This window comes from Camarhynchus parvulus, chromosome 2 (genome assembly GCF_901933205.1).
Source record: "Camarhynchus parvulus chromosome 2, STF_HiC, whole genome shotgun sequence".
Lineage (NCBI taxonomy): Eukaryota > Metazoa > Chordata > Aves > Passeriformes > Thraupidae > Camarhynchus > Camarhynchus parvulus.
The window spans coordinates 8021262-8036108 of NC_044572.1; the positions used below are offsets into that span (position 1 = coordinate 8021262).

The 14847-nt window shown below is 41.7% G+C and overlaps 1 protein-coding gene across 1 annotated transcript in view; it reads right to left on the minus strand.

Moving 5' to 3' along the window:
* The window catches only part of PAXIP1 (PAX interacting protein 1), a 31960-nt gene extending 17907 nt beyond the window's left edge, over positions 1–14053 (minus strand). Inside the window, exons 1-6 of the mRNA XM_030971892.1 lie at positions 13908–14053; positions 8967–9101; positions 7027–7070; positions 4392–4455; positions 3933–4046; positions 1405–2049 (exon numbers count right to left, since the gene is read on the minus strand). Of these exons, the coding sequence (XP_030827752.1) occupies positions 1405–2049; positions 3933–4046; positions 4392–4455; positions 7027–7070; positions 8967–9101; positions 13908–13997 (1092 nt within the window). The 5' untranslated portion in view covers positions 13998–14053. The remainder of the gene's footprint in view (positions 1–1404; positions 2050–3932; positions 4047–4391; positions 4456–7026; positions 7071–8966; positions 9102–13907) is intronic.
* Between the last annotated feature and the right edge of the window lie 794 nt (positions 14054–14847).

The window sequence follows — 14847 nt, forward strand, 5'->3', positions numbered from 1 at the left end:
CCTGATTTATGACAGATTTTGCTACTTGGCAGAAATCTGAGCTTCAAACTAAACACTAACTTTCCAATAACGTTCACTGCACTAAGACTTGCATTCATCATTTAGGGCAGAAAGTAAAAGAGAAGTTATAGGGGAAAAGGCAGAACAGGTATTCCTCCCTCCAGGAAGCAGATTCACAATTCTAAGATGCAGAGCCTTTCTGCACATGCTGGAGCTGGCCCAGCAGCCTGAGAGGGTGCTTGGTACAGCCCTCACACATCACGACCCAGCCCCTGCTCCAGCAGAATTTGGGTGAACAGAGACAAGCCAAAGCACACAAGCACCAGCGCTCTGTAGCTCTGCAAATATTGCTGATAGAGAAATACTCACACAGGGACACCAGTGATGTGTATTTGATGGCACAGTGACTGGGCTGGAGAGGATGTGGTGGCCAAATTATCCATGCTGGCCAACTGAGCAAATGATTGGCAGCTCTGCTCAGGCTTTGCCCAGAACTCTCAGCCCTTAAACAATTCAAGGCACTGAGAAGAGGAATCCAATCAGATTTAAAATAAGCCTGTATTTCCACTTTGTATTCAGATGTCATATAATCAGCACAGAATCAACACTTCTGAGTGACTCCACACTGTGTGTTTAAGTACTGCCTGTAAGTCTCTGTACTGCTCTGGCACCTTTCAAAGTTTTACCATCAGATGAACATGAAGAAAGGCACCAATGCAATTATTTAAGTAGAAGAAATGTCTAACATTTACCAGTGCCTGCTTTACTCATGCTCCCTTCCCACAAAGATCTAAGCATTTCAATGCTGCAGGCGCAGCATGCTCACTTGCTTTTTATTATCTTGTAGAAATACATTCAACACAAGAGCTGCAATTATTTCAACTACACAAGTGGCATAAGAAAGTGTAAGTTAGGACTTCTCCATCATAAATATGCACACTATATAACAACCTAACGATGCCCAGCAGAACAATGCAGTATAAACTGAACCTGTTGTGGGAACAATCAATTCCACAATTTCATGAGTTTATGGCATAAATAATTCCCTTGCACTGACTGAGAATTCTAGAAGGATAGGAAACCAGGTTTCCTGAACTAGCAAAATAATTCTAAATTCATGTTTCTCCCTCTCTTACCAAGAAGTCCTTACTGAAAATCTACACCATGCTGCAGTTATACACAGCTTTACTCTTCCATATGTTTTTTTCCAAATGCATTCTGTGAACCTGCTAGAAATTAAGTTACTTATTAGGGGAAGTTATGAATTTGGCTACAATTTTAAGTAATAAGGGGAAGTATTAACTTTGGGTATTTCAAGAACAGCAAAAGGAAACTGAAGTTCTTGGACACTATAGCTCCCAAGAAAAAGTCCAATAGCTTATAAATTAAAAATCCAACACTTACATGTGCTACATTTGATGGTCTATTAATCTGCTGAATATCAGCACTATTAGTAATATTCCTTAACGTCCGCACGGCTGGACTCCACGTGGCCATCATTTCCTGGCGGTCAGAACTTTGGGCACCTTGCACTGAAGCCATGAGGTTGCCTCTCATATCAGGAGGCAAAATGTTACCTGGCACTGGTGGGACATTGGCACACAAATTAATCAACCCGGAGTCCTTCCCTTGAGGCAACCTACGCTTTGCTGCAGATGCCTGTGGGACTTCAGCTGGTGTCCAGTTCAAATTCCTTTCTTGCTTTTCTGGAGAGGAATCGGAAGAATCATCGAACATCAGTTCCCCTTTTGCCTTATCAGCAGTAGTAGATTTTGGTGAAAAAGCTTGATCACCCAAAGGTGATCCTTCTCGAGAAGATGCTGGGCTTGATAATTTTTCATCAGTACTAGCCTCATTTTGTGAATCTTGTTCTTCATTTTCTGCTTCTTCCTCCTCTTCCTCCTCCTCCTCCTCTTCCTCCTCGTATATAATTAAACGAGGATGATAAGGAGTCTCTTCTTTTTTACTCTTATCAGCTATAGAATCCAGTACCCAGTCTGGGGTCACAATTTTAATGCTGTCCCGTTTATAAGCACATTCATATTTTTCCTGAGGGGAAAAAAAAAAAAGATTTAAAGACAAAAACAATCACAAGTTCTTTGAGATCAGGGCTAGAGCATGGAGAGAGAGATTACAAGGCTGCTGTCCAAGAGAGTGATCTTGCCCAGATCCAACAGGACTTATACTGGGCAGAACTACAAGTTCCAAGAGATTAAAATGCAAAAAAACCAAATTTTCCACATTTACACTATAAAGGACTCAGAAGGCACAATTGCAGATGATGAATGTCTTCACTTGCAAAATTCTTCTCTAACCCAATCACCAAAATATTCCAACCCAGCAGTGAGGAACATCATGGTCAATACTAAAATGCAAGTGATTTTAGGAGGACATTAATGCAAGTCTAAAGAGAGTTTATGTTTCATCCAGTGTTAAAAAAAAGTAAAAAAAAGTAAAAAAACCAGTCCCACTATGAAAAAGCATTTGGGGAAAAAGTCAGAATTTCAAAACAGAGACAAATATTTAAAAGTTGATCACTGGAAAAAAAGCACTTCAGCAGGAATCTATCTTCAATCTTAAAGCTTCACTGTTTCCTTTCCTAATAAATAGAATAGACACAGAATCAGTGTCCTATTAGTTCGAATATCCTCTTTAATGGAAACCCCTCACATACATCAAAACAGTACAGAAAAAAAACTTTCTTTCGAAAATTTGAAACTTACTTCAGGATCTAATATTTAGAAATGATTGAGCTGGTATTTTCTTTTATGTCAAACAACATAAATTAACAACAAGCACATTCAGAGGAAATTAATTTAGTGATTCTCTGAAGTTATTTCCTACAATGAAAGTGTCATTCATGCACAATAAAGAGATTGGAGTTGAAATCAAGTTTATTTGCCAACACAAGATTTTATTCTTTCATTCTGGTGAGAATTATTAACAATCTTGTTTTATCATCCTGTATCTAGTCAGAGCAATCATGTAAGTTTTCCTAGTGACAGAACTGTTCTTGTTACAAACTGCTGCAGTTTCTCTTGTAGTGTATCAGAGCATCAGGAGTGGAAGTAGCAAGTGATAATCCCATAAAATTGTTCCTATTCAATGATTGTGTGCATTAAAATATTTGTATCCTACAGACAGAGAATGCTAAAACCTCTTTTAAGTTTCTTGACTGGCAAGCTAAAGACAACATCCTTTGTTCTAAAAAGCTTCTTATTTAAGCTTTTAAGTTAGGTATTATTAATGCATTTCATTGGTTCTTACAAACAAAATTTTAGGCAATAAAGTTTTGCCCAAGCATTATATTTTATTGTGATGAAATGGACAACTAGAATGGTGTTCAATACACCCTTCTAAACAGTCCACAGAAGAAATATCAAGCACTTAATTAAAAAAATATCAAGCACTTAATTAAAAGAAAAAAACCAACACACACACACACACCACATATTCAGCAAAAAGAACCCAGCCCTACAAAGCTTCCTATATTTTAAAGAAGGGAAAGCATTCATTTCCCATAGCCACACTTTCTCTTCTCCCAGTGCCAGCCCATGTTTTATTCTTCAATTTTTCAATTTTGTCCTTTGTTTTTCTTCACTGATTCTGTATCTGTGGATTTATAATATAATCACAATCACTAATAACTGTGACGTATCAAAATTAGGCTAAGACAAACAAGATGAAGAATAAAATTCTTTATTCAAACTGGAATTCAAGTACCAGTGTGAAATTGGACATCTTTTAAATTAATCAGGCTTAAAACATGCAGAAAATAAGTGCAAACTGAATAGCTGCAATGCCTAATTTTGCTGAATTTAGTTGTTAATCAACAGTGTTAAGAATTCTAACTTCAGGCAGATGGAAAATTTTTGACTACTTGAAAGCAAATGAGAGCTACAACAAGAACTGTACGTGTAAAAAACTCTTACCCCCTTTGGCTCAGGCACAATCAAGTGAGTACATTTCTTATTGAGGCTCAGCTGGCAATTCCCTCCATAAAAAGTAATCAAAGCCCACAGCGTACTTCGGTCTTCAGATGAAACCTAAAAAGAAGGTGGAAAAGCCTTTTAGCTCTGTGCACCCAGCTGGCTTCAGCTGTAAGAATGTTAGTAATCCACAGCACACCATTTACAAGGCTGGCTAATGTATTACCTATCACTTTTAAATACCAAATTAGCAAGAAAGTAATAAAGGGAAAAAAAGGGTGACAAAGACACACAACAAGAAAAACCACTAAAGAGTAATTTTTAACCTGCAGAGAGACAGAGAAAACAAAGAGGAAAAAAAAGTCATAGTACAACAGAAAGGCTGGTATCTCTCCTCAAAAAAAGCAAACATCCCACACATAATGCACGTTGGAGTAGACTGAAATATGGTTCACTTCTTACCTGAGAGAGACAAGCAGTGACTCCAAAAAAGATCTGACATGGTTCTGGAGAAAAGCCATTTACACTGGAAAGCAGGTGTCAAGGATGCAAAATAATTAGATAAGTTTCCTCAGGGACATTAGAAGGAAATGAAACAGTCTGTGCAGTAGTTCTCAGATCATACCAAGTATCTGACCATTCAAAAATTTTCATCTTTGAAAGCACATTGTCTGTTTGCAATAAAAGTTTATGCATCAAGAAAAAAACCTGATGTACAAACTGAATCAGAACACCTCCAATATTATGAGTAATTCTGGTAACACTCTAAACCAGAACTGATCTGGGAAAGACAGATGGACCATCAGACTTCTGCTACTTGCCCCTCTTTTCCACATTTTCATATGATCTTGTGTTTTAAGATCCATGCACATTTGTCACAAAAAAATGACTACAGAAATGGGTGTACATTGTGTCACATGCAGACACTGAGATTTTTTAAATGAAACAAAATTATTTTCTCTGTGATGCTGACAGATGTGCCAGCAACACTCACAATCTGAGGCCCAGAAGAGACAGCAAACAGCAAACTGATGACAAAGCCAAGAGTACTTTAAAACTTCAGAATAAATTACTGCCATAATCCAGCATACCTCAAGAAGTTAAAGCCTGATGAACATCCTAAATTGTTCTCCATTTCATCCAAGGCAGAAATTTAGTACTGTATCTTTCAAAAGTGTACATGTGTCTACTCCCTGCCTGAGTACCCACTGCTAGCACATAAAAGCAGAGACAGACGTATTTAACTTTTAAGAGGTCCATCAGTTTACCTGGAGCTAGCACTCTCTAAAGAACAGGAGTGAAAGAGACTCTTTTTTTAAAAGTTACAAGCAGCACAATAAAACAGAGGGAACACAGCAAAACTCACTTTTCTTCCTGCCATCAACAAAAGCTCAGAAGTGCTCTGATTCTCTTTTATCTATACAAGACCATTGAAAAATACACCCTCCTCACTCTTGCTTTTGCTGCAAAAGAAATTGCCAGCCCTCTTTAAGGCATTATAGCCACGGTTTTCACACATGAAACTCTCCTTCCTTCTTCACAGAGTCTGCTTCCAGCTTCATTTTTCTGCTACTTCCCTTCTACTGCAGGTTAGTCAGACTTTGCACACATCAGTGAGCAGAGCACAGGAGAACATTCTGCCATCTCAAGTTCCCTCTGGTGAAAACAACTTCCACTAAGAAACAGAAAAAAAATTACTGTGCTTTTACAATGTATAAAATCTTTCTATATTAAACTTTACCTTTAGCAACTGACAGGCAAATGCCCATCAAATAAGCACTGGAATTGGTAGGGCAACACAAAATGCTTATGGCTCTTATTAGATCCATATGTCTAACTGACACGAGATGTTTCTAGGACTTGGTTCTTCAGAAATTCAATGACCACCCTGAGCATTACCAAATTAAAACATAAACTAAAGACAAAAATGTTCTGCCTAAACTGGGTCCAAAAGCAATCAGCTAGAAAAACTTAAGCTATTCCTATTAACTAAGCTATTCCTATTAATTCCTGTATTTTTTTCATTATGGCAGTACCTAAATCCCTAATGAAAGGCCAGATGTCACTGCACTAGAAGTCATAAAGAGACTGAAACAGGCTAAAATGAAGTAAAGACTTAACAACCCATTTTAGTGAGCACAATAAGGCTCAGAGTAAAACCTAAACCCACCATGTTCTAAGGACATGAAGTGCTAGAAAGTCAAAGGTCCAAGGACACATTTATTGCTCACAGGTGTACAAAACTTCCTCCTTCCATGCAACTGAAGAACAAGTCACTACTGAGACCTGGTCTTTTCATTTGGCCATTCCACTGTTCCAACAATAAAGACTTCCTGAGCAATAGCCATTGAGAACTACATTCCCACATTTATAGCTCCAATTTAGTTATGGACTGCACCATTCCATTCTTTCATCTGTTTATTTCTCTTCTGGGTATCAGTCAGCTATTAGAGTACCCTTTTAAAAACCCTGGTTGCAGATGGAAGACAAAAATTTTTAATAGGGCAACTTCTTCATGTGAAAGAAACATCATAAACAAAATGTTAGGTTATTTAAGCCTGAAAATGTAGCTAATTCCAAGCTTTTTTTTTTTTTGTGAACACTCCTCATGGACAGGGAAAAGGTTTAGAAACGTGTAACATAAGCAACTAAACATTCATCCTGATGATGAAAGCACAACAAACAGAATTTTTATGTCCAGACAAAAATGACCCAAATCACTAGTCTAGACCACATCACAGAAACACAGTCAGTTGCAAAGGCACACACCTTAAACTACTGGGTATGAAACAGGAATTATAATCTCTGAAGCACATTAAGGCCCAAATTCCTAATATGAACACCTGGATTCTTGCACCTACCAGCTCTTGTTTTCCATTTGATAACATTTGTCCTGTAAGTGCCTGTGAAGCACAAAATAGGCAAAAGGACAGGAAAACTGAAGACAAAGAAGCTCCAAGCACACTGCAATCTTGGCAGGCAAAGCACAAGAGACCATTTTAGAAGTTTAAGCAGTAGCTATTTGAAACAGTCTTGAATCCTTCAATGGTATCCATTTTAACATGTATTCTACAGAATTTTGAACTTAAAAGGATACGGCAGAAGAGCTCCACAGCGAACAGACAAGATCACCCAGGAAGGCTGGAAAAAACAAAAACCTGTTTTTAGACATTAAAATCCTTGCTCTACATGCACAAAATATGAATTACCTTCCAAGTTTATGCTATAGCTAGTTTTAATATATGCTTCCCAGCTTTGGAAGTCTAAGCGTTTCACAGACATTGCACTTAGTCTGCAAAAAAAGACTTTTCATTTATTTGCAAGTGTTCACAATAAGACAGCTCAAAGGTTGTGCAGCAACCCCCTTCTCTCATGTCATTTACAGTATTTATTCATCCTCTCCCTTTCTGAAGTTCTTGCTTTTAAGAAAAATAATTCAGATAATCCTATCCTACACTCATCAGCAAGGAGTGCAGAACCATAGCCTTACACAGAATGAGTTTTCTAAAGACAGAACAATGCTGGCCGCTGAGCAGTGATGGCCCCTCTGACAATATTCTGGGACAGAAGGGCTCAAAGGGACACAGGGAGGTGGCACTGAGTGGAGGAGATGTAGGACACTGGTCCCAGTGCAGCAGGTAAGGAAGAATGGGCAAAGAGTGACATCACATTCAGTATGGAATTACTTTTCCTCAAAAGACAAACAAAAGAATATATTGTGGCAACGGTGTTTATGGTGTCCCAGTTCTGGTTATTCTCCTTCCCCTATAAGGCACAATACAAAAAAGAGCTAAAAATACTTAAGTTCTAACTCCTCAGTCCTCAGGGAAAAAAAAAATCTTTTCCTCCCTTAAGTTTTTCATCTTCCTTTTTCCCTATAACCAGCTACTTCTGCCTCTGACTTCCAGTCCCTTTAATACTTAGTCTGATCTTCTTGATTACAGATCATGCTGTGATGTTTTCAGGTCAAGCCAAGTGACATTAGTGAAAGATTTGCTCTCCTCCAGCAAATGAGTTGGCAGTTATGAAGCAAATTAAATTATTTAAGTGGCATTAGAAAGCAGGAAGTGTTCTCTATGATGCTGATGTCCTTCCTTCTCATGAAAATGGAAGCAGTTTCCTTGCTTATGAAGTTAAAATTACACCAAAAACCACTTCAGAAAAAGGAACAACAAATTAACCAGCACACCCAGTATTACCATATGTCCCTAGCCAAGCACCTTTCATTTTTTGGAGTTAATTCACAGTTCTGCACTGTCAGGTGAGCTCTAATAACAAAACCTATCAAAATTCTCTAACACAACCTGCACCTGTATGGAAAAAATAACCCAAAATCATGTACTCAAAGGTAGCAGCAGGGAAAATCCAGTGTTATTTCTTCCAATCTCTCTCATGACTTCCAGAGTGACAAGTTCACGTATTCAAAGATGAAGCCCATAATTTTTCACTGACAAATACCCTGCTATTGGAAAGTAGTAACAAAATACTGGCAATTCCAAAGTAAGAAAGGAAAAAATACTTAAAAAAACATTAAAAAACTATGTAAGGAGGAAAAAAAAACCCTAATTTTCTGCAAGTTTCTGTAGTCCATAATTAGCATAGTACACATATGCAGAATCAACAAAATTATTTTGCACTTTGCCAATTTTATGTTTTAAAAAAACCTTCATCTATCTACTACTTATTCTAAATTGAAGTTTTCCACTGCCAAAAGCTTTTAAGAACCTTTCCTTCAGAAATACTTCTAAGGTAGAACTAACAGGACATCATCTCACAGATGACTGAAAGAAAAATCTGAAAAAAATCCAAAGCAGAACACTAAAAATTACCCACACCACTGATAGATACAGAGCAACAAGCAGAAGGAGAGAACAGAACTGTAACAGAATCTGCAAGTCAGGATAAAAGTTTGTGTTACAAGAATGTGAGATTTTTAAAGACATGTCTTATTCAGTCATCATCCAAAGATGAATGTTTTGTGGTAAGAATGAAGCATCTATGTCAGTACCTTGACAATATCATGGATGAATCACTCACCTTTACCACAGGGAGATCAAAAACTTCTCGAGATTCTCCAACTTCCGGATTGTCCCCATCTTCTGAGATAATATGTGAGGCCAGTGCATTGTAAGAAACTTCCTTTGCTTTCCCAGCTTTCAGAAGTTGGATAACCTAAACCCAAAAGAGGACAGGGAGAAGTCAGTAATTTTTAGCAACTTTTATTTGAGAAAAATATTACTGCAAGAAGACACTGGCACTGGATGGATGAATGAATATGACCTTCTCTCTTGGCTGCCCTCCTGTAGGTGGCCAGAACTTTTCCTGAAGCTGCCAAACACATTTAAATCCTGACTGCCAAAGGTTTACACCTCTTCTATATTTTCATCATTGCATCTGAAGAGCTACTTTTCAAAATAACTGATGATGGGGTAGGAATTGGGGAAATGTCAAGGTTTTTCCAAAACATGTATTCCTCAAAAAATGTATTAAAACAATTTTCCTTCATGCAGGGAAGAAAAGATCTTCCAAGTGTTTGTTTTTGCATAGGGTATCTCTGGAAGTGTTTGAATATAAAAGAATTCAACAAGTAGGACTCGTGCTCCCTAAATTAGTACCTTCAGGAGCTGGAACTGAAGTGCCTCACTCCACTGCTGTGCCCTGAGAATGGAAAACACCTCCCAACTACCCAAGCACAGCTCACTCCCAATTTGCAAGAACCAAATAGCAGGTGCTGCTTTAAAAGTTCAGAGTTCTCTCAGTTCTGCTGTAAAGATTTGTGTGATGAACCCAGCCCTGTGCCCCAAAACCCAGGACTTTCATTCAAACTAAGAAGGTAACAGAGAGGTAGTAGGGTGTAGAGGGGAGGAAGAGAAAAATGTTTTAAAACATTACAGTCTAAAAGAGTGTAAAAGTTAAAAATGCCATTTAAGATCATTGTTTCATTTCCCTTTGATTTAGAACAAAACTGGGGTGATGTTCATCCTCCAAAACCTGCCAGGGACAGATGCCTGTCCCTGCAAACCTGCCGGGGACATTCCCTTCAAAACAGAATGCTCTGCCCACAACAGTGAACAGCAGAGAGCAAGGCAATGCATTCATCAAACATAAGTATTAATTAATTAATTGGTCCTCAAAGAAGCACTGAAAAAGAGACTCTCAAAACACAGCATCAAGCTATTTTATAAAGCATTTCTGCCAAGCAGAAAAACAGGGATAGAAAAATCACCACTTAATGAGGAGACAATTTTGGCTGACTTCCTGACTGAAGTACCTGACTTTAAAACTCCATTAAAGAAAACAAAAGTCAACTTTTTTTTCTGCAATGGATTAATATTACCAGAAGAATTACTCTAAAATAACCAAGAAAATTGATCAAGAGCTTGCTGTTCTTCTCACCAGTGCCAGAAACACAAGTGCATGTTTCCATTTCGCACACCAATCCCCTAAATCATGATACACCTTCCTTCATGCAATCCAGTTAACCATAAAGAAACACAGGATGCTATCATTCCAAAGGGAGAAGCTAAATCCAAATAAAGCACTTTTGAAAACAGAAGGTATTTAAGAACAGTCTCAGCACGTGAGCTCCTTGTCTCACACAGCTCCCCCTGAGCTACAATCCAATTCAACTGCTCATTTAGGGGAAGGCTAAAAAAAGGAGTGAACGTCATGAAAAGTGAGAACCCAAATCTGACAGCATCACAAAGTAGCTACGAATAAGGTGCTAAAAGTATGATTTTTTAATATCAAAAAAATGTTGCATTACAGAACTTGTGCAAAGCATCTGCTTATACAAAAAGTTACACTGGTTTCATGTAGTTTAAACACTACAAATATGATAAGATAATAATGCATTTGATTATTTCATGTGTCATGAAAAAAGACTCAGGCTAATTTAGCTCACATCAACTTCCAAACTCCTCTCAGAATACACAACTTCTTCAGATTAAGTAGTGCCTGGACTGAAAAGTTATATTGGCACAATTAAAGAACTCACTTACATTGGTATCAACCATATACCTGTAACTAGAAAACATAATATGAACACTGTAAAAATTCTGCATTTTTAGTATTGGTTTATACCCATTAAATTAATTTTTTGGGGGGAGGGGAAATAAAAAATTTATCATGTTCTGTCCCACTAAAATCTGTGTTGGAAGAGACAAGAGAAATAGCTCAAAATTAAGAAGTAAGACAATGGGCATATAAAAATAAATTAAACAAGATAACCAAAACCCAAATATCCTGTTCAAAGACCTTGTGCTGCATTGCATTACTTTTTATCTCTTTCTGAAGGAAATATTGATTTTAACTGGTGTTTCCAAAACATGATGGTTTGGGATTTTATGTTTGAGGAAAGCAGGAAGCGCATTTATTAAAACAAAAAGAGGAGCTGACATCTACTGATCACTCTCAGTAAGGTGTGAGCAGCAAAATGCACCCAATGGAATGGATTTGAAGATGAACTCTCCTTCATTTGCCAGAGAACACCTTGGCACAATTCCAGACTTTTGCTTCCCTTCCAATTTATGCTGCACATGCTTTAATAGGCAGCAGGTATGCAGTTATTCACCTGAAAAAAGATCACTTTTTTTCCTCTTACTCTTGGATTTGTTTTGATTAGCATACTCACTTGTGCTAGGTCTGTTTTAATATTTATTACAGTAACTGGTTTTCTGTGAAACCGTTTAGAAATTTAAGCTGATCAAAGTGTGCTCCTGCCCAGAAGATGAAGGAGGAAAAAATCAACTTGGCATCCACTGGTATACGAAGCACTAAAAAGTGCCAAGGATATTTGTATTCTTATATCAGTAATGGGACAAATTTCCCTCTAACAACTGTTTGAGTTTGATTTACAATTCCTGCATTCTGTCTTGGCTCAAAACACACCTGACAAATGTTCCTCACATTCAGGTGCCCCAGGGTACCACAGAGGACACCCACAGGAGGGTGTCCTGGTCTCAGCAAGAAGAGTTAATTTATTCTCAGTAGCTGCTACAGTTCTGTGTTTTGGATTCAGAGTGGGAATAATGTTGATAACACATTGATGTTTTCGTTTTTGCTAAGCAGTGTTTATCTTAAGTCAAGGACTAGTTTTTTGTGTCTTGCTCTGCCAGTGAGGAGATACAGAAAAGGCTGGGAGGGAGCACAGCCCGGACAGGTGACCCAAACTGGCCAAAGGGATACTCCACACCAAAGCAGGTCATGCCCAGTATATAAACTGGGGGAGTTACCCCTAAAAAGGACTGACCTGGAGTCAAGAATGAAGTCTGGCACCTGTCAGTGCACAGAGAGCAAATGTATTGCACATCACTTGCTTGGGGCTTCCTTTCTTTCCCTTTTTCTCACCATTATTATTTACCACTACCATTGTACCTTACCTGGTTTTCAATGATTAAACTGTTCTTATATCTCAGCCTGTAAGCTTAATTTTTGAATCTCCTCCCCATTACACTGCACAGGGGTGGGGGTGAGAGAGCAGCTGTGTTGTGCTTAGCTGCCAGCTGGGCTTAAGCCTGTACAGAGGGTTCTCCCAGGAGCTGAGCTCAGCCCAGCCCAGCCCAGCCCACCTCCTCACACTGACACCTCTATTCCCAAATTCAATGCTCTGAATCAAAGCCCTGTGACAATGACTCTGACTGCAAAGAAGAATAAAATTTAAGATGAGAAAGAAAACCAGCTTAAGAGAATGCTTGTCCACTTGCTCTATGGGAAATCTGCTCACTGTCCTCCCATGTCAACACACAACTAAGAACAGGCTCTTCAGGACACTATTCCTGTGACAAATGATGTGCAAGAGTGCTACAGGATTTTTGCACTCATCCTCATACACACAATACTAACATTGCTGCTGCAGGGTTTTTTGGTAAGTACAGGAATCTGTTATTTGAGTGCTAAGCCATTATTAAAAATTTTATGTGTAAAGACTTAATGGCTTAAGAACTAAATTTTAAATCTAGAGACCTGTCTAAATAAGTTTTCATCCTGATCTTTCAGTGTATTGTATTTGTTTTAGCACAATAGGAATGAAAACCATCTGAACAGGCCAGCGCCTGTGTCTCCAGGTCACTTACAGGCATCCGAGGCTCAGTGAGCGCCAGGACAGGATGCTAAAGTAACCCAACGCTGAACTAAGACTTTACTGCAGCAAATACCAGAGAGGCAAAGACTTTAACTTCAGCGTGAAGCATGCAGTAACCTCCTTGCAGGAAGCCGCTGTCCTAAAGCTCCGTAGGGTGCACTTCAAACACCTGTCTAATTGGACACGCCGCAAAAACTTTGTTTCAACCACCTTCGCCCACCGCGGCTGTTACTCACGGCCAGGCCACCTGCATTACCCAGGGCACGGCCAGAGGGGCGGGCGGCCCCCGGCCTAAACTACAGCAGCAGCGCGCCGGGCGGCCCGGGGCGGTACCAGGGCCGCGCTCGGGGCCGCGCCAAGGCGGGAAGGTCTGGGTGGGAGGGAAGAGCCAGCCTGGCCCCCCGTGACGAACCTTCCCCATGGCCTGTCCCCGTGTACCCGTACGGAACCGGGCACAGGGAGGGGCCGGGCCTGCGGAGCGCTCGAGTCGGGAGGAGCGGCGGCCGCTGCCCCCGCTGCCCGCCCGGCCCGGCCCGGCACGGCACAGGAAGTCCCTCCGCCCGCTCCTCCTCCGCTCAGGCGGCTCCGGCGGGGCCTGCGCGGCGGGGCCGCGGCTCCCATGGCGGCGGCGGCGGCACCGGCGCTTCCCATGGGCTCAGTCGGGATCGGGGCTGGGATCGGGGCCGGGATCAGGACCGGCCGCCTCCCTTCCCCCCCGGCCATCCCTCACGGTCCCTCCGGCGCGCGCTCCCCCCACTCCCGCCCTTTCCCCGTGAGGCGGCGCGAGCCTCCAGCCCGCGCGCGGCAGCCGGACGATTCCACAGTGCCCCCCCCCGTCGGGATGGGGGGGGAGACGGAGGGGAAGGCGGGAACGATGTGAAGGGATGACCCGGTACCTTGGGGTCGATGTCTCCCACCACGAAGAACTTGACGTCTTTGAACATCTCCTCCGGGACTTTCAGCTCCTCCTCGTCGTCCGCCAACATGGTTGCGGACGGCAGCAGCAGGCGCTCCCCCCCTGCCCGCTATTCCCCCGCGCTCGCTGCAAAAGCCGCCGGGGCCCGGGTCTCTCCCGTCCCCCTCCCCCCGCAGAGTCGCCGAACCGCGCGAGCAAGGCGCGCGCTGCGGGACACACCATCCCCCGCCGGGACGTAGGGGGGGTGGAAGGGGGAGGGGAGAGCCGCCCCCACAAAGCGGCTCCCCCCGCCCGATCAGCCACCACGGCTGCTGCAGGGCCGCGCCCGCTTCTGATCCACAGGCGCTATCCCTGCTCCTCCCTCTTTCCCCGAACCGGACCGGCAGACAGCATCCGGGTCCGGAGCTCCCCCCGCGCGGGATGCAATGGACTCGCCCCGAACGACAGAGGCGGGCAGCGGGGATACCCGGCCCCGCCCATTGCCGGGGAGAGGGAAGCCACCCGCCCCTGGCCACGCCCCTCGGGTCGCCCAGGCCCCGCCCCTCGGCCCCGCCGTGAGGGGACGCGGGCGATGGCAGCGGCGGCCGATGGCAGTGGTGTGTATTCCAACACCCAGCTCTTCAGTGAGTGCACCGACTGCTCCCGAAATCATTGCATACAACCGCTGAGGTGGGAAAAGACCTATACGGTCATCGAGCCCCACCGAAATAAATTATTTTCCCTCAGAAACTGCAAAGCATGCATCTACATTGATAGCGAAGCGTTCTCACCTAGAGGGGGATGTATCTTACCTATTTTAGAAAACAGAAAACAATAATTATCACTTTCTATAAGTTAGAGTCAATAGAAAGAAACGAGCACTTTCAGAGCCTGCTTCATGTTGTATATTTTAAACATCGCTGCATTGACAAGGATGTTCA